Below are 20,474 nucleotides of genomic sequence, written 5' to 3' on the forward strand. Positions count from 1 at the left end.
GGAAGTAGGTCTGCTAACCTTTTGTCGTAAAAACTTGTATCGGATCCCTGGTCGAGGAACGCGTACGTCTTGACCTCTCGACCATTGGCTCAAATTTTCACCGGAATAACCGAAAAGTACGATGAATGGCCGTTCTTTATCGCATTGCACCTGGCTGTAGAATTGTTAGTCTGGCTGCTGGGGTTTTCGCCGCGCGGAATTTTATTATAATTTTCCGACGCAGGCACGTATGTCCTCGAACGTACAGGATTTGGCATTTCTTCATGCAGCAATGTGTGGTGCGCAAGTGTGCAGCCCCTAACAGCACATGCACTTGGCCTGGTGCAAAATTTCGACGTGTGCCGATAACCAAAACAGTTAAAGCACATAAATTTATTCCTTATGAACTCTCTTCTTTGAACCTTGGATTTTTTACCAAACGTATCACATCTTTCCAATACGTGACTACGTTTGCAGCATGGATAACTCAATATGGGGACAGGCGACGAACTTGGTTTTGTTGTCACAATGGCGCACGTAACATTTTTCCCACCGGGTTTACCAGCACGTTTCTTTTCTTCAATTTTCCGGGACACACACAACTGGCCGGGTAAAGTGTTCACTACGGCAGATTCTTCTTCGACAAATTCAACAAGATCTGCGAAATCTGCCTCCCTGGCAGTTTTCTTTACAATTTGCGCAACTCTGCGGCGCCAAAGCCTTTGCGACTCTTACGGCAGCTTGTTCGCCAAAGCCACCAAACGATTTACAGTGTTTAAGTCAGCAAAATTTCCAAGTTGGCGCCAAAAACGTCATGTGGTCAGGCATCGGCATACTCATGCCTTCTCCAACTGCCTTTACGATGCACGGTAATACAGCTGGGCTCTCTTTAATTTCCAAGTCCGGGTGTGTATTCAATACAAGAGCACGTACAAGAAGACTAACGTTGTCACGTGATACTTTCCCATTTTGGATATGGGACGCACAACCTCGGGTAGCAGAAGACGTCGTCGGAACTTCTTCGACAGCCAGCACCGAGGAAGTTTGCCCTTGAACTAGAGCGTTTTCTTCCTCGACCTGTTTTATACGAATCAATGCCAACTCTCGCTCCACCCTTGCCTCTAGACGACTTCTTTCTGTGGCAGATGAGCTCGCCACAGACGAACGTGAGCGGCTGGACCGTGAGGATCTGTGGCTAGAAGGCACAGTTGGTGCCCTGTGCTGTAGGCTTAGCACAAGTTCGGGCAATGCATTTGGTAGTTCAAATGGCGTTAACTCCGCAATTCTGGTTTCAAACTCCTTCTTACATTGTTCGACGGACTTCAACTCGTCCTCCCATACAGCGCGGTTCTCTGACTCTTCGCAACAGGCAATATACATGCCGTACATATTTTGCAATTGTGAGTAGCATTCGTTAATTTAGAACTTAGCTACTTGCAGTAGGGAGTGGTCCTTATTTAAAATTCCTGTCTCGGCCACTACATACCAACTGTTGAGTTGTCGACATAACGGTGTATCTCGTCATGGGAGAGTACGACTTGAGCGGCGAGAGGTCTCAACCGTGTAGGCTCCGGCGATTCAAGCGGAGATATAGTCTTATCCATTTCTTCACAGATCATCAAAAATTAAACTTCTTGGAAACTTCGTTTCAGAAAACTTCGAAAACTTTAATGTAACGGCAGAATTTTCCGCGCCTGGCACCGCGAGGCCGTCACACCAAGGTTGGAAAGTTGTACTCTGTCTCAATTTCGAAAAAAGCGTGTATTTTTACCACACACTGCACATGGACGAAAACGATCACGTGCACGTACACGAACACGAACACGGTTTTCTGCAAAGCATTGATATTGCCCGTATGCTACAATTAAAAGCGAAAAAATATGCTCACCGAAGTTTTGAGCCAGGAAGACATCAGTAAACCAGATTCAGTTCTTAAAATTATTTATTTTCTATATTGCCAACAGACACGAGCCTCAAGGAAACTTCTTGCGAAAAAGACAACATTTTATCAGGAACTACTTGTTTTGTGCTTTTAATCCCGTCTAAATTTCTGTAAAATCCAATGCAAAGTATGTCCGCCGTTTCAGTAAGCTCAGTTAATACAGCTTTTTGTGTTTCTAAATTGCAATGCGCACAACGGTCCCGAGCAACGCTGCGAAATTGAGCATCACAATAAGCACTGAGATTGCTTTTGTCGGGGATATCATCGAACAGAGGCAAACTCAACACAGGCTGTTGATTTTTAGATTTCTCCTCGTTGCCACAAGATTTGCAAATGTTGGATGTTGTGTAATTAAACGTAAAATTTAACTCACAAGTTTTTAAAATTGATGTAAAGTCAATAAGCATTAAAAATTGTTGGGATCCTGTTGCTGGCCTAACGTCCAACCAAGGTGCGCACAAACATCTTTAACCAACTGCAAATACAAGTTTTCTATCTGATTACCCGCGAGGCAACAAACAAATTTAGCAATTCTTACTTTCAAATCACTTCCAGTACCACCGACAACAGGAACCACATCGAAGAAACATCTAACTGCTTGCAACACACAGTTACACAAACAATTATTAAAGACATTTGGAAGACCTGACAAGACAAAGTTGTTTTTCTCTACCCACGACTTAATAACATCATTACAACGAAGCGAGTCCTGCACTAATGCATATACAATCCAAACTCGGTACTCTGAGGCGCTAAATTGCTTTACTGGTTAACGCATCATATTTCTTATCGTTTCCACCGCATAACAAACACACAAACCACAGCTTGTTCGGTCTTCCTGGGTTACTATTGAGTCAAGTTTTACTAAGACATTATACAATCAGTAAAAGAGCGCAAAATCGGGACGAAGGATTTACGGATTAAACTCAATTAATCTACATGTGAACCTGCAAAGGAGTCATACAGTACAAGTTGGTTACTAGAGCTATCAAACCACAAAACCACAAAATGCCCATTAAACAAAATTGGAACAAAGACGTGTTCACGTAATTTATCATTAAAAAATAAACCATCGAATGCCCTGCGACAATTTTTGAACGTTTTTCCACCAAGCACTTCTCTTGCTAAACTAACCCAAACCTACCAGGATCAACTAAATTGCAGTTTTTGACAGTCCTTGAAACAAAACAATCGACAACGTTATCCGTTAACCATCCAACTGTATCATCTGTGTGAGTCTTAGCAACATTCTGTGTCAATGAGCGATACGTTTTACCACGTGGTCTGTCACAAAGCGAACACAAGTCCAACCACGACACGGACTGACGGCAAGGTGTGTCAAGAGCGGTATCAAAAAAGGTAGAGGGCTAAACGGAATGTGATGCCAAATAAAATCGGAAAGGCAAAAATCCATAGCTTTTTCTGGACAACAAGAATAAAACATCAATTGCGCGTCTTTTTATTGTTGTTTCTCGACTTATGTGAAAAATGTGATTTATTTTCGTAGTTAAGGCGCTTAAAACACTTTTCGGATGAATAAAAGCCGGTGTTGTTTCGTTTTCTTTTCTTGAATTTTGATTCAACAACTGGTGTAGGTTTGTCCGTTTCTAAAATATTTACTTTCGAAGGTTTGTTTCGTTTTAAACTTATCAAGAAATCACCAAACCGCTTTTGCAAAATCGATATGGCCTCGTAATATTTGATTACAAAGTCATCAATTCGTGCTATTCTTTTTCCAACCAAAATGTTTGACTTTAGGTCTCCGAAATGTTGTTCAATAATTCCTTGTGTTTTGTTGTTACGTAACATAGTTTGATGCTGACAACTTTTCAATTTTGAACAACCCTTCATGTAATTTTTAAAAAATTCAGTTTGTTCCATGGACGTTTTGCCCTTATGCGCGTGCCTCGACAGATCACCAAGCATTAATTTTGAAGTGCTACAAATTCTACTTAAGATGACCTCTGTTACACGGGAACACAAAGTAGGGTTGTAATATTTGTTTCTGCCGTCCTTCATATCAAATGCTTGGTCATCTGTTGATTTAACAAAATTATCCAGTCGACACTTATATCTCAAATAAAATGGCGATTGGCGTTCTTGCATTTTGTCCGACTCTTTACTCGTGAAAACATAATATGTGGGGCCAGTTACACCAACACCATCATCGCCAGTGTCGCGTTTGAATTTTCCTCATCTCGACTTTAAACGAATAAAATGAAGTTCAACTAATGCCGATGTTGCTTTGGAATTGGTTAAAACTATAAAACTTTCAACTGCATCGTCAAGCTCTGCAATTGTTGTGCAACTAAAAAAATATTTTCCGAAAACAAATAGGTTCTATCGGAATATGTATTGCACAAAGTTTTTGCGGCCTTCATTGCATGGCTGTAGCAATTAGTTTCTCGCAAGTCACCAGAAGCAGGAACGCCTGTTCCAATTTAAAGCAACGATTATAAAATTCTAAACAAGATACGCGACAAAATGCTTTTAATACTGCGTTCCACATTGCCATCGAACCATCAATGATTATTAGTTTGGGCTTTCGCGCCACACAACAAACTTTCAAACAATGAAACAAAAACGTTTCCAAAAAGTGGCTGATTGAAATAGCATCATGGTTTGTTGTAACGCAAGTGGCAACTGGAAGCGGTGTGCAACCTTGGCTTGGGTTTTTAATTAATAAAATATAAACTTGAAAATCGTTGTAATTTTCCATCCGGCGCCACACGCTCCCAGTGGCATCAAAATAGACAACGTCCACAGCGCAAAACTGATTAAACGCTTTGATTTGCGCATTTGTGTACAACGAAACCAGGGGCGGGTGTAACCGAATGCAACGGATAAATGTTTGGCTTTCCTTAATAAACCACAATTTACTGAATCGGTTTCCAGTTTCACTTTCACTTTTTATGTTGTTCAAACGGATTGTGATGGCAAGTGGGTATGAGCTCCCAGCCAACGTTCCTCCGCAGTGAGTTTGTCAAATAGTTTGCGATATTTTTGAACAGCGGTTTGATGTTTCATCGATTTGCGAATCTCGTGTCTTAAATTACCACTAACACGTCGACTTCTGCTGCACCCCAAACGATGGTTTCGCTTTCCACAAATTTTTACTCGGCCCTCAACTTTATCAACAAAAGACCAGAAAGTAACAACAAACTTCACTCCACAATTACAACCCTCACATCTTTTATGACCACAGTAAAAGTTGACTCAACCTTCTCTATAACACTTATCGTTCACCCTGATGTTTTTGACGCCATCAAAATTAATCAAATCATTATTGGAGACTAGGCACACAACCGGAGTAAATTTTACGAATTTCCTTAATCACAATTTTACAAATCACTAGTAAAATGATTAGCAGACCTATTTTTAACCATTGCTTTCCATTCTTGTAAAGACAGAAGAAACAAACCGTCAATACTCACAGCGTCGTTATGTGCAAAACGTTCCTGGGTCTTAACGTCTATTCCAATTTTATTAAACATGGTACCATGTATTTCGCAAACGGCGTCAGGTTCAACACAAACTTTGGCAAAAGGGGAGTTACCGAATGCAATACCCTCATTTGCCACAAACCGGCTTCTTATCAACACAAAAACTGCCAGAAGGTGAAACTGTATCATTGTTTTTACAAACATTGCCAATAGGCGACTTGCCGTATACAATAGTCGAAATTTCGTCGAACGAACCATTTAAATCTGCCCCAACAACCTCTTTGCCACAGGCGAACTACAAACCGGCTCCTTATCAACTGCCAGAAGGTGAAACTGTATCATTGTTCTTACAGACATTACCAACAGGCGACCTGCCATATACAATAGTAGAAATTTCGTCGAACGAACCATTTAAATCTGCCCCAACAACCTCATTTGCCACAGGCGAACTACGAACCGGCTCCTTATCAACACAAAAACTGCCAGAAAGTGAAACTGTATCATTGTTTTTACAAACATTGCCAATAGGCGACCTGCCATATACAATAGTAGAAATTTCGTCGAACGAACCATTTAAATCTGCCCCAACAACCTCATTTGCCACAGGCGAACTACGAACCGGCTCCTTATCAACACAAAAACTGCCAGAAGGTGAAACTTTCCATGTAATGGAACAGACCAACATCCGACAAATGAAGGTGGTCTGCCAAGTTCACGCGGTCGTTGCAGATGTTATAGTCGAGGAAGCTGAATCCATAATCAATAGCGATATTTTGCAGCAACATGTTCGATTTGGGAACACAAGATTTATGAAAACCCGTTTGCTGCAGAATCCCAGCCAAAACGATCTGGAGTTTAAAAAAAGAACTGTGAAAAGAATTTTGTGTGCTTTGCATGTTTTTACTTTGGCCTGCGAGTACTTTTGTTGACAAGTCTCAACAAGCGATCGACACTCTGCTTCCAGGATGCTGTTATTGTGGTCACGTCCAGCAGCGAGGTCGTTCGTGCCCAATGCCAGAATGACGATATCTACCTGGTCGAACCTTCTGCCAAACCCCAGTTCTTTACAGCCGTGGCTCATCTTTCCTCCTGGAATAGAAATGGCATTTAAACTGAAATACTTACTTTTGGACGAAACCACCTGGGGGCAGACAATGTTCCTCCCATTGCTGTCGGTCACCAACAACACTGAAGGAATTGGTGAACCTTTAGCCCGGAGGTAACATGTCTGCTTTCCTGAAATTAAGATGTTGTATTGAACTGCTCGAGTTCTTCTTCCCTTTGTTGGTTGGTGATACTTGCTTGTTTTCAGAGACTATTCAGGAAGAATTCGCGAAGATGCTGCTACCTGTGATTTTGCTGCTATCAAGGATCCACTGGACGAAGCACTGCGGACAAAATTCATTTGTTCCGTGAACAACGAAGCAGCGTTAAAGGCTCTGTTCAAGGTCAAGGATGACGAACTGAAGTTCGTAAGAGCAATACAAATTGCTGTGGAAACTGAAGATGCAGCCAAGGTGGCAAAAGAATTAAAGTGCCACCGGTGCGGAAAACCTGGACATTTTGCTTCAACATGTCGTTTTAAAAACTTGAGGTGCAATTTCTGCAAACGCAAAGGGCATCTGCAAGCTGTGTGTCGTAAGAAGACCCAGATTTCAAGTGTGAGGTTGGTGGCTTCTGTTAACTGCAAAGCGGTACCAAAATTGGTCATTCCACTTTTTTTTTTTGGATGACATCCTCGTCAGTGGCTCTTCTAAGGAAGATCATTTGCTGAATTTGCTCGTTTGCTTCAACGTCTTGATGAAAAGGGTCTACGTTGCCGGTTGGAGAAATGCAAGTTCGCTCAGCAAAGCGCCGAATATCTTGAGCATCTTCTCACCATGAAGGGGATTGCCAAAGGAAGTAAAGTCGACGATGTCATTAAAATGCCCCCACCAGAAACTGTGTCGACTCTTAGATCATTTTTAGGTGCTGTTCAGTTTTACAGCAAGTTTCTACCCCCGGAGTTTTCAACAGTCGCAGAACCGTTGTACAGGCTAACGAAAAAGGCAGTTACTTGGAGATGGCAGAAGAAAGAACAAGAAGCTTTCAAGCAATTGAAACATCTTCTTTCATCAGACAATGTTCTCACACATTTTGATCCAAGCCTTCCGATTGGAATAGCATGTGATGCATCCAGTGTAGGAATTGGTGCAGTTTTATTTCATCGTTTCGCAGATGGAGGCGAAAGACCCATTGCAAATATTTCAAAAACACTGACTGAATGCCAGAGGAGGAACAGCCAGATCCAGAAGGAAGCTTTGGCAATTGTGTTTGCTATTCGCAAGTTTTTTCAGTTTCTTTTCGGTCGAAAATGTATTTTGGTGACTGACCACAAACCTTTGTTGTCGATTTTCGGACCGACGAAAGCTGTTCGCAGCAAAAACCAATTCTCTTACGATATTGAGTACAGAAAAACTTCCGACATTAACAATGCCGACGCTCTTAGTCGTCTTCCAGCTGGAAAGGATTATACATTTGATGAGGAGAAAACCGCCGTTGATACGGATACGGTATGTGCGATTACTACGTTGAGTAATCAAGTGAAGCCCGCAGACGCGACAGCTATTATAAAAGAAACGGCAAAAGACCGGATTCTGTCGGAGGTCATGAGGTATACTCAAGAAGGTTGGCCAAATAAACGTTTTGACAAGCAAAGTTCGCTCAATCGTTACAGTCAGATTGCGGACTCCCTTAGCATCAGTCATGGTCGCTTACTGTACGGCTGCAGAGTTGTGATACCTGCAAAACTTCAACGTGAAGTTCTCAAGTTGTTGCATCAAAGTCACTTGGGAATGCAAAAGATGAAGCAACTAGCTAGAACAGCTGTATACTGGCCAAATATCGACAAGGACATCATGGACATGTGTCGCAAATGCCACAACTGTGCCGAGCATCAAAATGCTCCGTCCAAAGCCTTATTGCATCCTTGGGTCTTACCCGAAAAACCTTGGTGTCGACTACATGTGGATCATGCCATTACCTTTATGGGTCACAATTGGCTCGTTATGGTTGACGCTTACTCAAAGTATCCATGCATCCACGCTACACAGTCTATCACAGCAAAAGCTACTGCGGATCTTTTGGAGAAAGACTTTTATCATTTTGGTTATCCCCATACACTAGTCATTGACAACGCCCCGACGTTCACATCTGACGAATTCAGAAACTTTTGCAAGGAGAGAGGAATAGTTCACCTCACCGGAGCTCCATACCACCCAGCGACAAATGGAGCAGCTGAACGTCTAGTTCAGACTTTAAACAGGCATTAAAAAAGTCTGTGAAGACTCCAAAACAAGCAATCATGGAATTTCTCATGCAGTACAGAAGGACGCCGACTGGGAATGGTTATTCGCCAAGTCAACTTCTCAACAATCGGCAAATGCGTACGAAGATTGACGCGCTTATACCTTCACCCCCTCATATTGCTCAGGGAAAATTGTCGTGAGAAACTTTAGCCACGAACTCGAAGAACCGTCGCAGTGCACGGACTGCGTACAAAGTAGGGATGCCATGCTACGCATTGTATTATGGCCCAAGACATGACCGTGCACCACGTTGGGTTCCAGCTGTAATTGTAGAAATTCACGGCAACCGATCTGTTACCGTGAAAGTGATGCCAAGCGGACAAGTATGGCGTCGCCACATTGAGCAATTGCGTCCACGGCATGCTTCGGATGAAGACGAAGATCCCGGAGAACTTCCAACATCGATACGTGACGGCAGTAATGTTGAAGATGAGCGTGTAGGAAGTGGGGAATCTCGTGTACGAAACAAGGGTTCGCAATTTTCATCCTCAGATACACCCGATCGTGTGGCCCGGGTAATCCACGACGGTCCTTTAGACGTCGTAAACCGCCGCAACAATTTTGTTGTTAAAATTGTGTGTGTTTTTGTGCATTGCGCGGTTTTGTGTTTTATTGGGGAGGTGTTGTGGTACGCAACAGAATACTCATTTCGCACTCTGTGTTTATTTCGTACCCTGCGTTAAATTGCATTCGCAGAATTCCAGTGCCGGAATGTTAATTGAAGTTCCTGCTATAAAGGCAGGTCTACCTATACTTACATTCATTCTATAATTTTGTGCTATTCGAAAAAACAGTATGCACCGCACTACCCCCAAACCGTGTTTACAATGGGGGGTATAGGGTTGAAGTGTATATTCGGCTCGTACAGCGGCAGCTCCATTTGTTTTTAGACATGTTTAATATTTTTGGAAAGCTTGATTTTCGAGCTTTCGTTTGGTTGTAAATTAAACTTGGGCCATAACGATAAAAAAGTTATTGATGGAAAATCGACATTGTTTCATGTTTTATAAATATAAATTCATTTTTCTGCACATGCCCAATCGAATTTTTCGAATGTTTTGATATCGTTTGAAAGGGTTAAGCGCGTAGCATGTTATGCTACGCATATGATATTAAAAACCGAATATACTTTTTTCATAATTTTGATATCGTTAGAAAGGTCAGCCTATGAACTTCTAAGTGTGAAAAAATCATCCCGCTATCCGTAGGGCGGCCGAGTAACTCGCGTTTAAAGTTTTGTTAACTGGCGATTTTTTTTTGTCAACTAACATTCCTCTGGTCATGCATGACCCCACAATTCACTCTGTTACGCAGGAGTTCGAGAAGGGCTTTTCCCGACCAAGAAACTCTTTTCCATAGAAATACAGAGATACGGCCTTCAACAGCACCATCACTGATCGACCAGTTGGCATAAAACACTCGATTCACATTTACTATTGATGAAACATAAACTTGCGATGCAATGTGTGATATAAAAATTAAGATGTACTTTTCGTGTTCACTTTATTCTTTTTAATGTGTTAACCATGCATCCAGGCACTACGAAGGAAACCCAGGCAAACAATCTGAGAGTCTCGGGACTAAAGCCAATGACCTCAGCTACACCTTTTTAATTATCACAAAACAACATCTAACTGCAATATCAGTTCTCATCAGAAGTTTTGCTTTTTTGAAATAAATCAGAACGTTATGTTTTTTCATTAGCTTCATCGGACTTCATGGTATTGCTTTCCAGCGCGAATGCAGGAATTCGGACATCAAACTGTTCACCATCCTCTCTTTCTAAACGAAATATACCCCTAAAATACAGTAATAACAAACTTAATTACTTGTGTTATAAAGATGACCCTGCATTTTAGAGTTTCTACTTCAATATTTAGAAAAGGGAACTACTGTCTTTAAGCAAAGGCTTCGCCATTTTCAGCAACTAAATTTGATGCCATTGCAAAATGCAAATGAGTGGGCAGTTAAACGATTCATTTTTCTGCAAAATTCAGTTCCATTATTTGTTGCTTTTTTTTACCAAAATATTGACAGCCCTGGAGTGGACGCAGTAATATTTCATGCAATATGGAATTACCCTTTTTGATAAGTATAAATGTGTGTCACTAAAAAATAGCTAATATTTAAAAACGGGCATCTAAAAGATCAATGTCACTATAAAAACTTAAAGCAAAGTAAAAATCTCCAAAATATCAAAAAAAAAATATTTTTACCACATATGTCCACTCGGTGATTGAAGAGAAACATGGCTGCTGTATTGAAATGCAGGCTGGTTGTAATCCAATAATGGTTCCTGCACAGTAAAACACTATTTTATATAATAACATAATTACTAGTCCTATAAAGCAAACATGGTTCCAAGTTCTGGTAACTCCATGAATGTCAATTAACAATTAACGTTAATCTCAACCAGAGATCAGTTCAAATGATTTTGTTTTGTGTTTAGCAAAATGTGATAATTATGAAAAAAGTTTTGGTTGAGTTGTCTGTGACAAAACTTTGCCAGAACCATCATTTTATATACAGATCTGCACTGTTTGGGTTCCTTGTTAAAACAGATAAAAAACTCATGGCTTTCAGTGCTTAAACTTACCCTTCCAATAACACCTCGACCACGAACTGTTTTTACAGATCCATTGCTAATAATTCGCCAATGGCGTTCCCGCAACCTGGCACTTGTCGCACCAAGATTTTCAACACGAATGCAATACCTCCACTAGAAAGAAATTGGATAATACCAATATTTAACCACCCAACACAGAACATACCCAATACTCCGCAGGTTGAGCAGCACTTGATCCCTAAAGAAAGAATTTATAATTTTTTGTGCAAAAAGAGATTGTTAATGCTTATAAATCTGCATATTACTGACTGGGCTAAACTCAAACAACAGTTTTATGATACCTTGACACCCAGAAAAAAAGGCATCGCAGTGACACGGATTGTGTCTGTTGTTTCACAATGAACTTTGGTTAGCTCCAAACTGGAGTGATTTTTTGTCTGCCAATTGTTTAAAGTTTCAGTTGCTAACAACTCTGTAAGTATTAAAACCACAACAAGGTTTATTTGTATATTTAGTGCACAGTATAAAGATGTTACCCTTGGTATTGGTAAACTTAAAAAAATTTTCAAACAGGTCATGATGCAATGGTGCGCTTTCGAAAGATGTGTAAGGAATAATGTCTTCATGCGCAACATAGTCAATTCCAGGAATAGTATACAGCGTTCGTGATTTTTCTGTTCCTGGCACAGCAGTAGATAAAAATGTCACAGATTCACTTTGCATTGCCTAAAAAAAACAATTATCACTACTCACTAACATTTATTGATTTCCATGATTTTTTTAATGCAATGTTTGTGTTCCATTAATCTGCACATTTGATGATGTGCAGCAAGTTATATAAATGTAAGCAGCTAAAAGTAAAATTTTGTTGTTTCCAACACAAAAGATTTATTATTTTAACTGCTTAAATCATTTTTATGCTTGCAAAAATAAAAAAAATGAGGTAAACTTAAAAAAATGTATTCTGCTTCAAGTAAACAACCACTGCAAACCTACAATAAAAGAGTAGTCACGTGCATCCATCAAAACTTGATAATACATGTTGATTGATGGGACAGATTTTTTTAAAAGGTTTCCAACATCACTTTCTCTAAAATTAAACACAATGTCAGCAATTTTTTTGAAACTATATATGCATAATAATAATAAACTTTTAGCATTTAAACAATAAGAAAGTGGCATTTTTAAATGAATAAAACACAAATGAGATTTTGACGAATAATTTTATTCTTACTGGGGTTTGCCTGTTTCACGTTTTCTTTCATAGGTATGTACACTCCAAGGAAACAATATCACTCCTCTATAGGCAAAAACTTTGTGTAAAAACATTTGTCCTGTTTTGTACTTGGATTTGTTTGAAGAGCCCAAGACTCCCACATGGTCCAGCTTCGTCCTTCAATTATATGATTAATGATGAATAGCAATCATACAAATATCATGCAAATACCACACTACCATTGCAATCAATGATGTACTGCAATTACAATTATGTGCTCTAAGGAATAAAATATTTTACTACTTTTTAACATGTGCATTTTCCAGAAAAGCTGAAGAAATTTTTTACAATAGCATTTTTTTTAATTCCGTGTTTCTCCCACAATCATACTAACATATTTAGCTAAGGCTCACCAACAAATACTTGTTTACTGCATTATGCTTCATAACCTTTTATCATCAAAATATATTTCTGTTTAGAACATAGGAGAATCCACAGATTATGTTACCTCAATGGTTAGGACAAGGTTTTAGATCACACACAAATATGTCACTGTGACGTCACAAACCAAAGGCTTATTTGTCCCTGACTACCGGAAGAGCAAAGGGTATAGCAGCAAGACATTACTCTGTACTTCGATAAGACAGGGATGGTGCATTTCTTTGCCCAGTGACATTACATGATGTTATTTTGGGTGTGATGTCATAACTTTAACCTCACCTTTGTGTTGACTTTAATTTGTGATTTCAACATTTGTAGTTACAACTATATTGCGAAAAATACATTAGTGGTTGATTGTGGCGAATTAAATAAATCATTTATGACGCGAACTCATAGGCAAGGCTACTGTTGGACAAAAAGTGGTAATATAACAGAATAACAGTGTTGTGTTGCATAATCAGCTAATTTAGTCGGTTTTACTTGGCAGTCTTTGTCAGCCTCAAAATTCAATTTACCTACTTCTATCTTTTGCTGTGAGTGGCCAAAACGACAATGCTAGATTGACGGTTTGTCTCTGTCGTGTTTTCAAATGTATCACATTAGCGATCATTAATGTTGTAGCAACAAGAACACCCTGTCCCAGTAACAGTTTTATTATTACACAACTAAATTAGACATACTAGGTCTAAACTGTGGCCATCTGCCTGCAGCTCAAATTAACATCAAAATCTGTTTGTTGCACTTGTTTACTTGTTGTCCCCTGTTTAATGCAATACCAGTTTTACAATGTTTTCCATTCCTATGTATTAAGGCTTGCTGCCAGCACTTGCACAACCAAAGTGCCTCGTATGATGTCATGCAACAATAATCTCACTTTCGCACAATTTCGTTCGCAGCGATAAAAATGCGACTTTGATCAGCTGTATCTCAAAAACCAGTCGCCGATCAAGCTTCTTTTTTCGCCAAAAATGTTTTAAAGTTATGACCATCTTTTAGTTAATTATAAATATGTTTTATTTTTCCGTGTCACATGCACTTTAATAGCTTGAATCCCATTTTCAGGATAACTTTCTTTCAAATTACAAAATGTATTTTGGTGTCAGCAAAACATGAAGAAGTCTTCAACGTTTTTACTGTATTGATTTCCACACAAATACTGAAGTGTCATGAAGAGTTTCATTAAACAACACTTATGATTATTATTCCCCTATAGCCTCAACGACCTCTGACAATATTTGTGGAAATATGAATTTTTAAGGTTAAAATCATTCGACTTTTTTTGAGGTCCCACATCAGTAATAAATTCCTAAATTTGTATTGGAGGTTGTCAGCATTTCAATTGCGGGTATGTGCATTGAATATAACATCACAAAACCCGAATAAGGCATCAAAAACATTAATAGGTCATATATAACAAGCAAGTGCATCATTAATTCGCTGGCTACTCTGTAGCTGTGCACTGGAATGAAGCAGAAGGTCATAATACAGCTCTGCAACCATTATTGGCATAACAGTCACTGCAAAAAATGGGTGTGTTATGATTTAATTATTCATTGCAGCCCGCATGCAAAAACATTTTTAAATGTGACCCACACTTTTCCACAGCAGCACTTAAGTGATTTGCCTTTTTGCCAAAAAAGCACTTTGAGCAACTAATTTTAACCTGAATGTGTAAACAAGAGGTGGGCCTAACATAAAATGACAAATGGCTGTAAACTTCTGTGATTCAAACGATTTTTAAACTAACTTTACACACACCCTGCACCAAATGACTAACTAAAAAAGTCAAAACATGTACTAAAACTGCCCCAGCCCAAACACGCTAAAAGTTAATGGTTGTTTTAATGTTTTACATGACACATATATTATATCTAACTATTAAAAACGAAAAGTGTTTTTCACTGCAATGTTAAAAAACGGTGTTGGAGATTTGCTTGTATTAGCACCTTCATTGCCTTTCTGGGAATGTCTGATAATATTGTATCAGAACTGATATCCGATACTTATAATGTAGTATTGCATCAGAACTAATGTGATGTCTGTAGAGAGACCACATATCAGTATTTCTATTAAAAAAGTTTTGCCTGAGGGGAATGCCTGTCTTTTATCCTCTGTCATAGAGAATCTCAGTTACGTCACAATGCAAAAAGTTAAATGAAAGGCACAAATTTGTTTTGTGAAAGAGTAAGATGGGTAGCATAAGATTGTACTACAAGCTGATATCACAACAGTTTTTTTTTTGTGGGCATATCCCAATTAACAAAAATTTTACTGATGATAACCCGCCATTTTATTTCGTAGGCAAAAAAAGTACTTGTAGCACCAAGATAAGGGTATGCAATGCCCTTGTAGTACTCTCCCATAGGCCAAACTTCACCAGCACTTTATGATCATACCAAGGCATATACACATGCCACATATCTACAATCACATGATATTTCAACAATAAGCAATGGTTTGCATGTTTATATGCCATTCTGTTTTCTGCAAACTGACTATATTTTGAACTGTTTGCCAACAAGTGAACATTCTTGTCAAAAGTTTTGAAGCATCAAAAATAAATATGTGTAACTTGAAATTTTGTATGTACTTATACACTACTTTTTTGTTGAGAAAAAAAGCAACATTAAACCAACTTCTGAAAAAAAACGAATTAGGATTATCCATGTTTTTCTTTACACTACATATCATTATCAATTTTACTTCACCTTGTCGAGTACAAACATTTCTTCTCTGAAACCATCCCATTTTGTTGTTTAAGTAAATGATACAAAAGAACAAGGTTTTTTTGTTCTTGAAAAAACAAATGAAATTTTTGTTTCATTTTTTTCTAACTCTGTTCAAACAAATGTTTGCATCGCCGTTTTGTACAGTTGATGAAATTGTACATGTACATACTTATTTAATACCGCTTCAATGTTACGGTTAACGGGCACCAAATACAGGGGTGCAACAGGTGTGCGACACCCCTTAAAATATTACCTGGGGATGCGGATACAGCACACCTCGTTTTTGCGCTTATGTTCTATTATTGGGATTAATTTTTTAAAGTGGTCGCGATGTCACACACTCGTGGTTGTGATCAATATTGTGCTGTTAAACAAAAGTTTGTCGGTAATAAAAAAATAGTAACATAACATAATTGTGCAAAGCGTCTTTCATGGCTTCTTGCGGTAATTAGATCGAAAAGAAGACCGTTATCATCAGTGTTGCCAGGTAAAATTTTCTAAAACCGACCAACGCCAAGTAGAAACTAGCCCAATCTTTCTCCAACTCAGCTGCTGTAACTCGGCAACTGTTTGTGTTTGTGAAATGTGAATTCAATTGACTAAATTGTTGCACTTGGTAGCTTTAACCTACCGTGGTTACGTTTTTTAACGCTTGGTTCTGACCATGGTGCCATATCTATTACGTTTTCTTTGAATGCAAGGAGAATAAATACACTGCAAAAACGTTACAGTTTCGATGAATTGAGGGCATAAGATAACTTAAACCAACAACCTTAAAAAAACGCAATCAATCAATACATGTCATTTTACAACGACAAAATCTCGTATATGTGTATTCCGTAGTTTCGTCATGAACATGCTTAAAGCGATCGAACGTGGAAGCTGTAAGCACAGATTTATTGCAACAAATTTTTACACACCACGAAGAACCTCCTACGTGCATTGTTTCCTTGAGCAATCCTTCTAGTTCATTGGAATGCTCTTTTTTAAATTCGTTTGCAAAAATAACATTTCTTCTGCACCATTGCTGCTTTGCAAAAACGACTCCAGTTGCATTGTTCAAGTTTTCGTCGCACCAACCCACCCACTGCGTGTTTCACTAAACGCATTATTACTCCCTGAGCCGTACCATTTTTTTATCGGGAAATGAACGCATTGGTTTACTCTTGGTGTTACGACCGCTTGTGCGCAGCCTGGTCCTGCGCCGTTCATCCCACTAGGACGCATATTGGTATTTCTATGAAAATAAGTTTTGGTGCTGGGAAATGCGGTAGACACTTTAACCCATATAGGGCTGTAACGTTACGGCTAACATAGGTAAGCGTCCAAGATCAGTAAACTGGACAAAATCGGTAACCTAAACACGTGACTGCAGCGGAAAACAGGGAGGGTACATATTTTCATCCAAGGGGAGTAATTGAAATCATATAACCTGTACTGCGTCATCGATAGGTAACTTCATTAATTGTTACGGGAATCACGCTATACCTTGCACTGTGTCCATGATAGGCAAGTTTGTTAAACGTAAGAGTACTCACGCTATACCTAGCACTGTATCCATGATAGGTAAGTTTGTTAAACGTTGGACTAGTCACGCTATACCTTGCACTATGTCCATGATAGGTAAGTTTGTTAAACGTTGGGGTAGTCACGCTATACCTTGCACTATGTCCATGATAGGTAAGTTTGTTAATTGTTAGGGTAGTCACGCTATACCTTGCACTATGTCCATGATAGGTAAGTTTGTTAAACGTTAGGGTAGTCACGCTATACCTTGCACTATGTCCATGATAGGTAAGTTTGTTAATTGTTAGGGTAGTCACGCTATACCTTGCACTATGTCCATGATAGGTAAGTTTGTTAAACGTTAAGGTAGTCACGCTATACCTTGCACTATGTCCATGATAGGTAAGTTTGTTAATTGTTAGGGTAGTCACGCTATACCTTGCACTATGTCCATGATAGGTAAGTTTGTTAAACGTTAGAGTAGTCACGCTATACCTTGCACTATGTCCATGATAGGTAAGTTTGTTAAACGTTAAGGTAGTCACGCTATACCTTGCACTATGTCCATCATAGGTAAGTTTCTTAATTTTTAGGGTAGTCACGCTATACCTTGCACTATGTCCATGATAGGTAAGTTTGTTAATTGTTAGGGTAGTCACGCTATACCTTGCACTATGTCCATGATAGGTAAGTTTCTTAATTGTTAGGGTAGTCACGCTATACCTTGCACTATGTCCATGATAGGTAAGTTTGTTAAACGTTAGAGTAGTCACGCTATACCTTGCACTATGTCCATGATAGGTAAGTTTCTTAATTGTTAGGGTAGTCACGCTATACCTTGCACTATGTCCATCATAGGTAAGTTTCTAAATTGTTAGGGTAGTCACGCTATACCTTGCAGTATGTCCATGATAGGTAAGTTTGTTAAACTTTAAGGTAGTCACGCTATGCATTGCACTGTGTCCATCATAGGCAAGTTCGTTAATTGTTAGGGTAGTCCCGTTATACCTTGGATTGTGACGCAATAAGTAGCTTTGTTCAACGTTAGGGTAGTCACGCTATACCTTGCACTATGTCCATCATAGGTAAGTTCGTTAATTGTTCAACGTTTAACAAAGTTTCCCATCACGGACATAGTGCAAGGAATAGCGTGACTACCTTAACGTTTAACAAACTTACCTATCATGGACATAGTGCAAGGTATAGCGTGACTACTCTAACGTTTAACAAACTTACCCATCATGGACATAGTGCAAGGTATAGCGTGACTACCTTAACGTTTAACAAACTTACCTATCATGGACATAGTGCAAGGATAAATGATTTCAATTACCCCCCTTGGATGAAAATATGTACCCTCCCTGTTTGCCGCTGCAGTCACGTATTTAGGTTACCGATTTTGTCCAGTTTACTGATCTTGGACGCTTACCTATGTTAGCCGTAACGTTACAGCCCCTTCTCCTTTAACCACCTCACGGACGGGCGAAACGGGATTTCCCCGGTTCTCGTGATATGTTAAACTAGCTTTTCACACATGTTTGTTGGAAATATCATTCTTTCTGAACTAAAATAGTTATCAAGGCATTGCATAGAGGTATTTTAAAAGCAAGCAAAACATATTCCATCAACGAAACGTTTGTTTCGTTCACCACATGCTTCGGCAATGCTACGCACGTCCTAAAGTATCAAAATTCTTGGTCTTTAGGCAAATCTACCAAAAAACAAAATTCTCTTAGTGTGTAACAACGTTTTTGCATAAACAAACTAAATATTAGAGTTATAATATTGCAAAGTCTTCGTGAAAACTAATGTTGAGTAGCCACGCATGAAACGGGGAAGTCCCGTTTCGCCCGTCCGTGAGGTGGTTTAAGTGTCTACCGGGAAATGCCACTGATCTCTATTAAGCACTTTAATAGAGATCAGTGGGAAATCATAGAATACTAATTCTGTGGGGTAATGCCCACCGTGTAGACCTGTGTCACAATATAAATTTTACGTCACAAAGCAAACCAGTGATGCATAGGGCTCAATTTTTCGGTTGAATGAGCGCACATGTCATGGCGAATTTTAGGGTGTTTGGGGCAGTTTTAGTGGGGTTTTGGGCTATTTCAATCAGGTAGTTACGTGGTGGTGTGTGCTGCTGAAAATTATGGTAAAAATGGAGCACAAAATTCAGGCTGTATTTGTGGAAAAATGAATCGTTTAAGTGGCCGATCATTCTTGATTTTATGAAAGATCCATCCCATATCTACAAATTTTAATCAAAATTAGTCACTAGAAAAATGGTTTAGCCACCCCCTGGGGGCATTTGACCCCCTGGTTAGTCAATAGTTCGACAAAAAAAAGCAACAAAAATTGCAACTGTATTTTCAGAAAAATGAATCGTTCAACTCATTTGCATTTTTTGTAAGTTCCAACTCTTCTCTATGCAATGGCATGAAATTTAGTTGCTGAAAAAGTGTCAAAGCCCTCCCCCCAGGACTGTTTATACCACCCTGTTGGTCATATGATCTTCCAGGAGGCTCAACAAGTGCTTGCTCTGCACAGTCTCATCCAGGAGCAAAATTTTTATTTCAACTTTGAAGAATTTTAGGTCCCTATGTAAGTCACAAGACCCATCAACAGCCATTGGGAAACATGCGGAACAGTCGCTAGATGCATTACAGCTGAGGGCCTTGAAAACAGGATTTCTCTAATTTAATACCCATATAGATCCTAAACGCGCCCACCCAACCATCCACCAAGACAATCCACTCCTGGTTTGAATGGTCGTGTTGTGTTGAGTATATTGAGCGTAGCGGTTTTTCTGTAAACCACAACATTAATATGAAGCAGATTGTTACAAGTCACAGTACAAGTAATACAAATAATGTACTACGAAGATATGCTTCCTACCACAGTTACCAGTGTTTTGGATGAATGAGCGCAAATGAACAAGCTATTGCCAGACCGATTTTCAGCGAGTTTGGGGCAGTTTTACTATGGTTTCCAGGGTTATTAGTCAGGCAGTAAATTGGTAGAGGGTGCTGTTGAACATGAAGCTGAAAAACTACCAAAATATTGACGTGGATTTTGTGGAAAAATGAATCACAGAAAGTATGGTCAATTTGTGATTTTCTGTTAGTCCCGACCCTTGTCTACGAATTCTGGTCAAAATTATATTCGAGATAATTACCTTAACCGCTCCCCCAGGGGCATTTTGTTCCCCTGTTGGACATTATTTTGGCTAAAAAAGCGAAAAAAGTGTAGGTTTGTTTTGTGAAAAAATGAATCACAGAAAGTACCCTCCATTTGCAACAAAGTTA

At 39.2% G+C, this 20,474-nt stretch overlaps 1 protein-coding gene across 2 annotated transcripts; it reads right to left on the reverse strand.

Moving 5' to 3' along the window:
• Window positions 1-10,125: 10,125 nt before the first annotated feature.
• Window positions 10,126-16,769, reverse strand: LOC145899767 (polymerase delta-interacting protein 2-like). Of its 2 annotated transcripts, none has more exons than XM_082988671.1 (9): window positions 15,643-16,769; window positions 12,512-12,670; window positions 12,274-12,367; window positions 11,814-12,003; window positions 11,619-11,749; window positions 11,483-11,515; window positions 11,308-11,430; window positions 10,928-11,007; window positions 10,126-10,510 (listed from the first exon to the last, which is right to left on the reverse strand). In XM_082988671.1, the coding sequence occupies exons 1-9, from the start codon at window positions 15,756-15,758 to the stop codon at window positions 10,399-10,401; spliced, it is 1,038 nt and encodes a 345-aa protein (XP_082844797.1). In that variant the 5' UTR covers window positions 15,759-16,769; the 3' UTR covers window positions 10,126-10,398. The 2 variants fall into 2 exon arrangements, with proteins under 2 accessions (XP_082844797.1, XP_082844798.1); XM_082988672.1 differs by having other exon boundaries at window positions 12,512-15,572; window positions 15,643-16,768.
• Between the last annotated feature and the right edge of the window lie 3,705 nt (window positions 16,770-20,474).

This window comes from Ascidia mentula, chromosome 4, assembly GCF_947561715.1.
Source record: "Ascidia mentula chromosome 4, kaAscMent1.1, whole genome shotgun sequence".
NCBI lineage: Eukaryota > Metazoa > Chordata > Ascidiacea > Phlebobranchia > Ascidiidae > Ascidia > Ascidia mentula.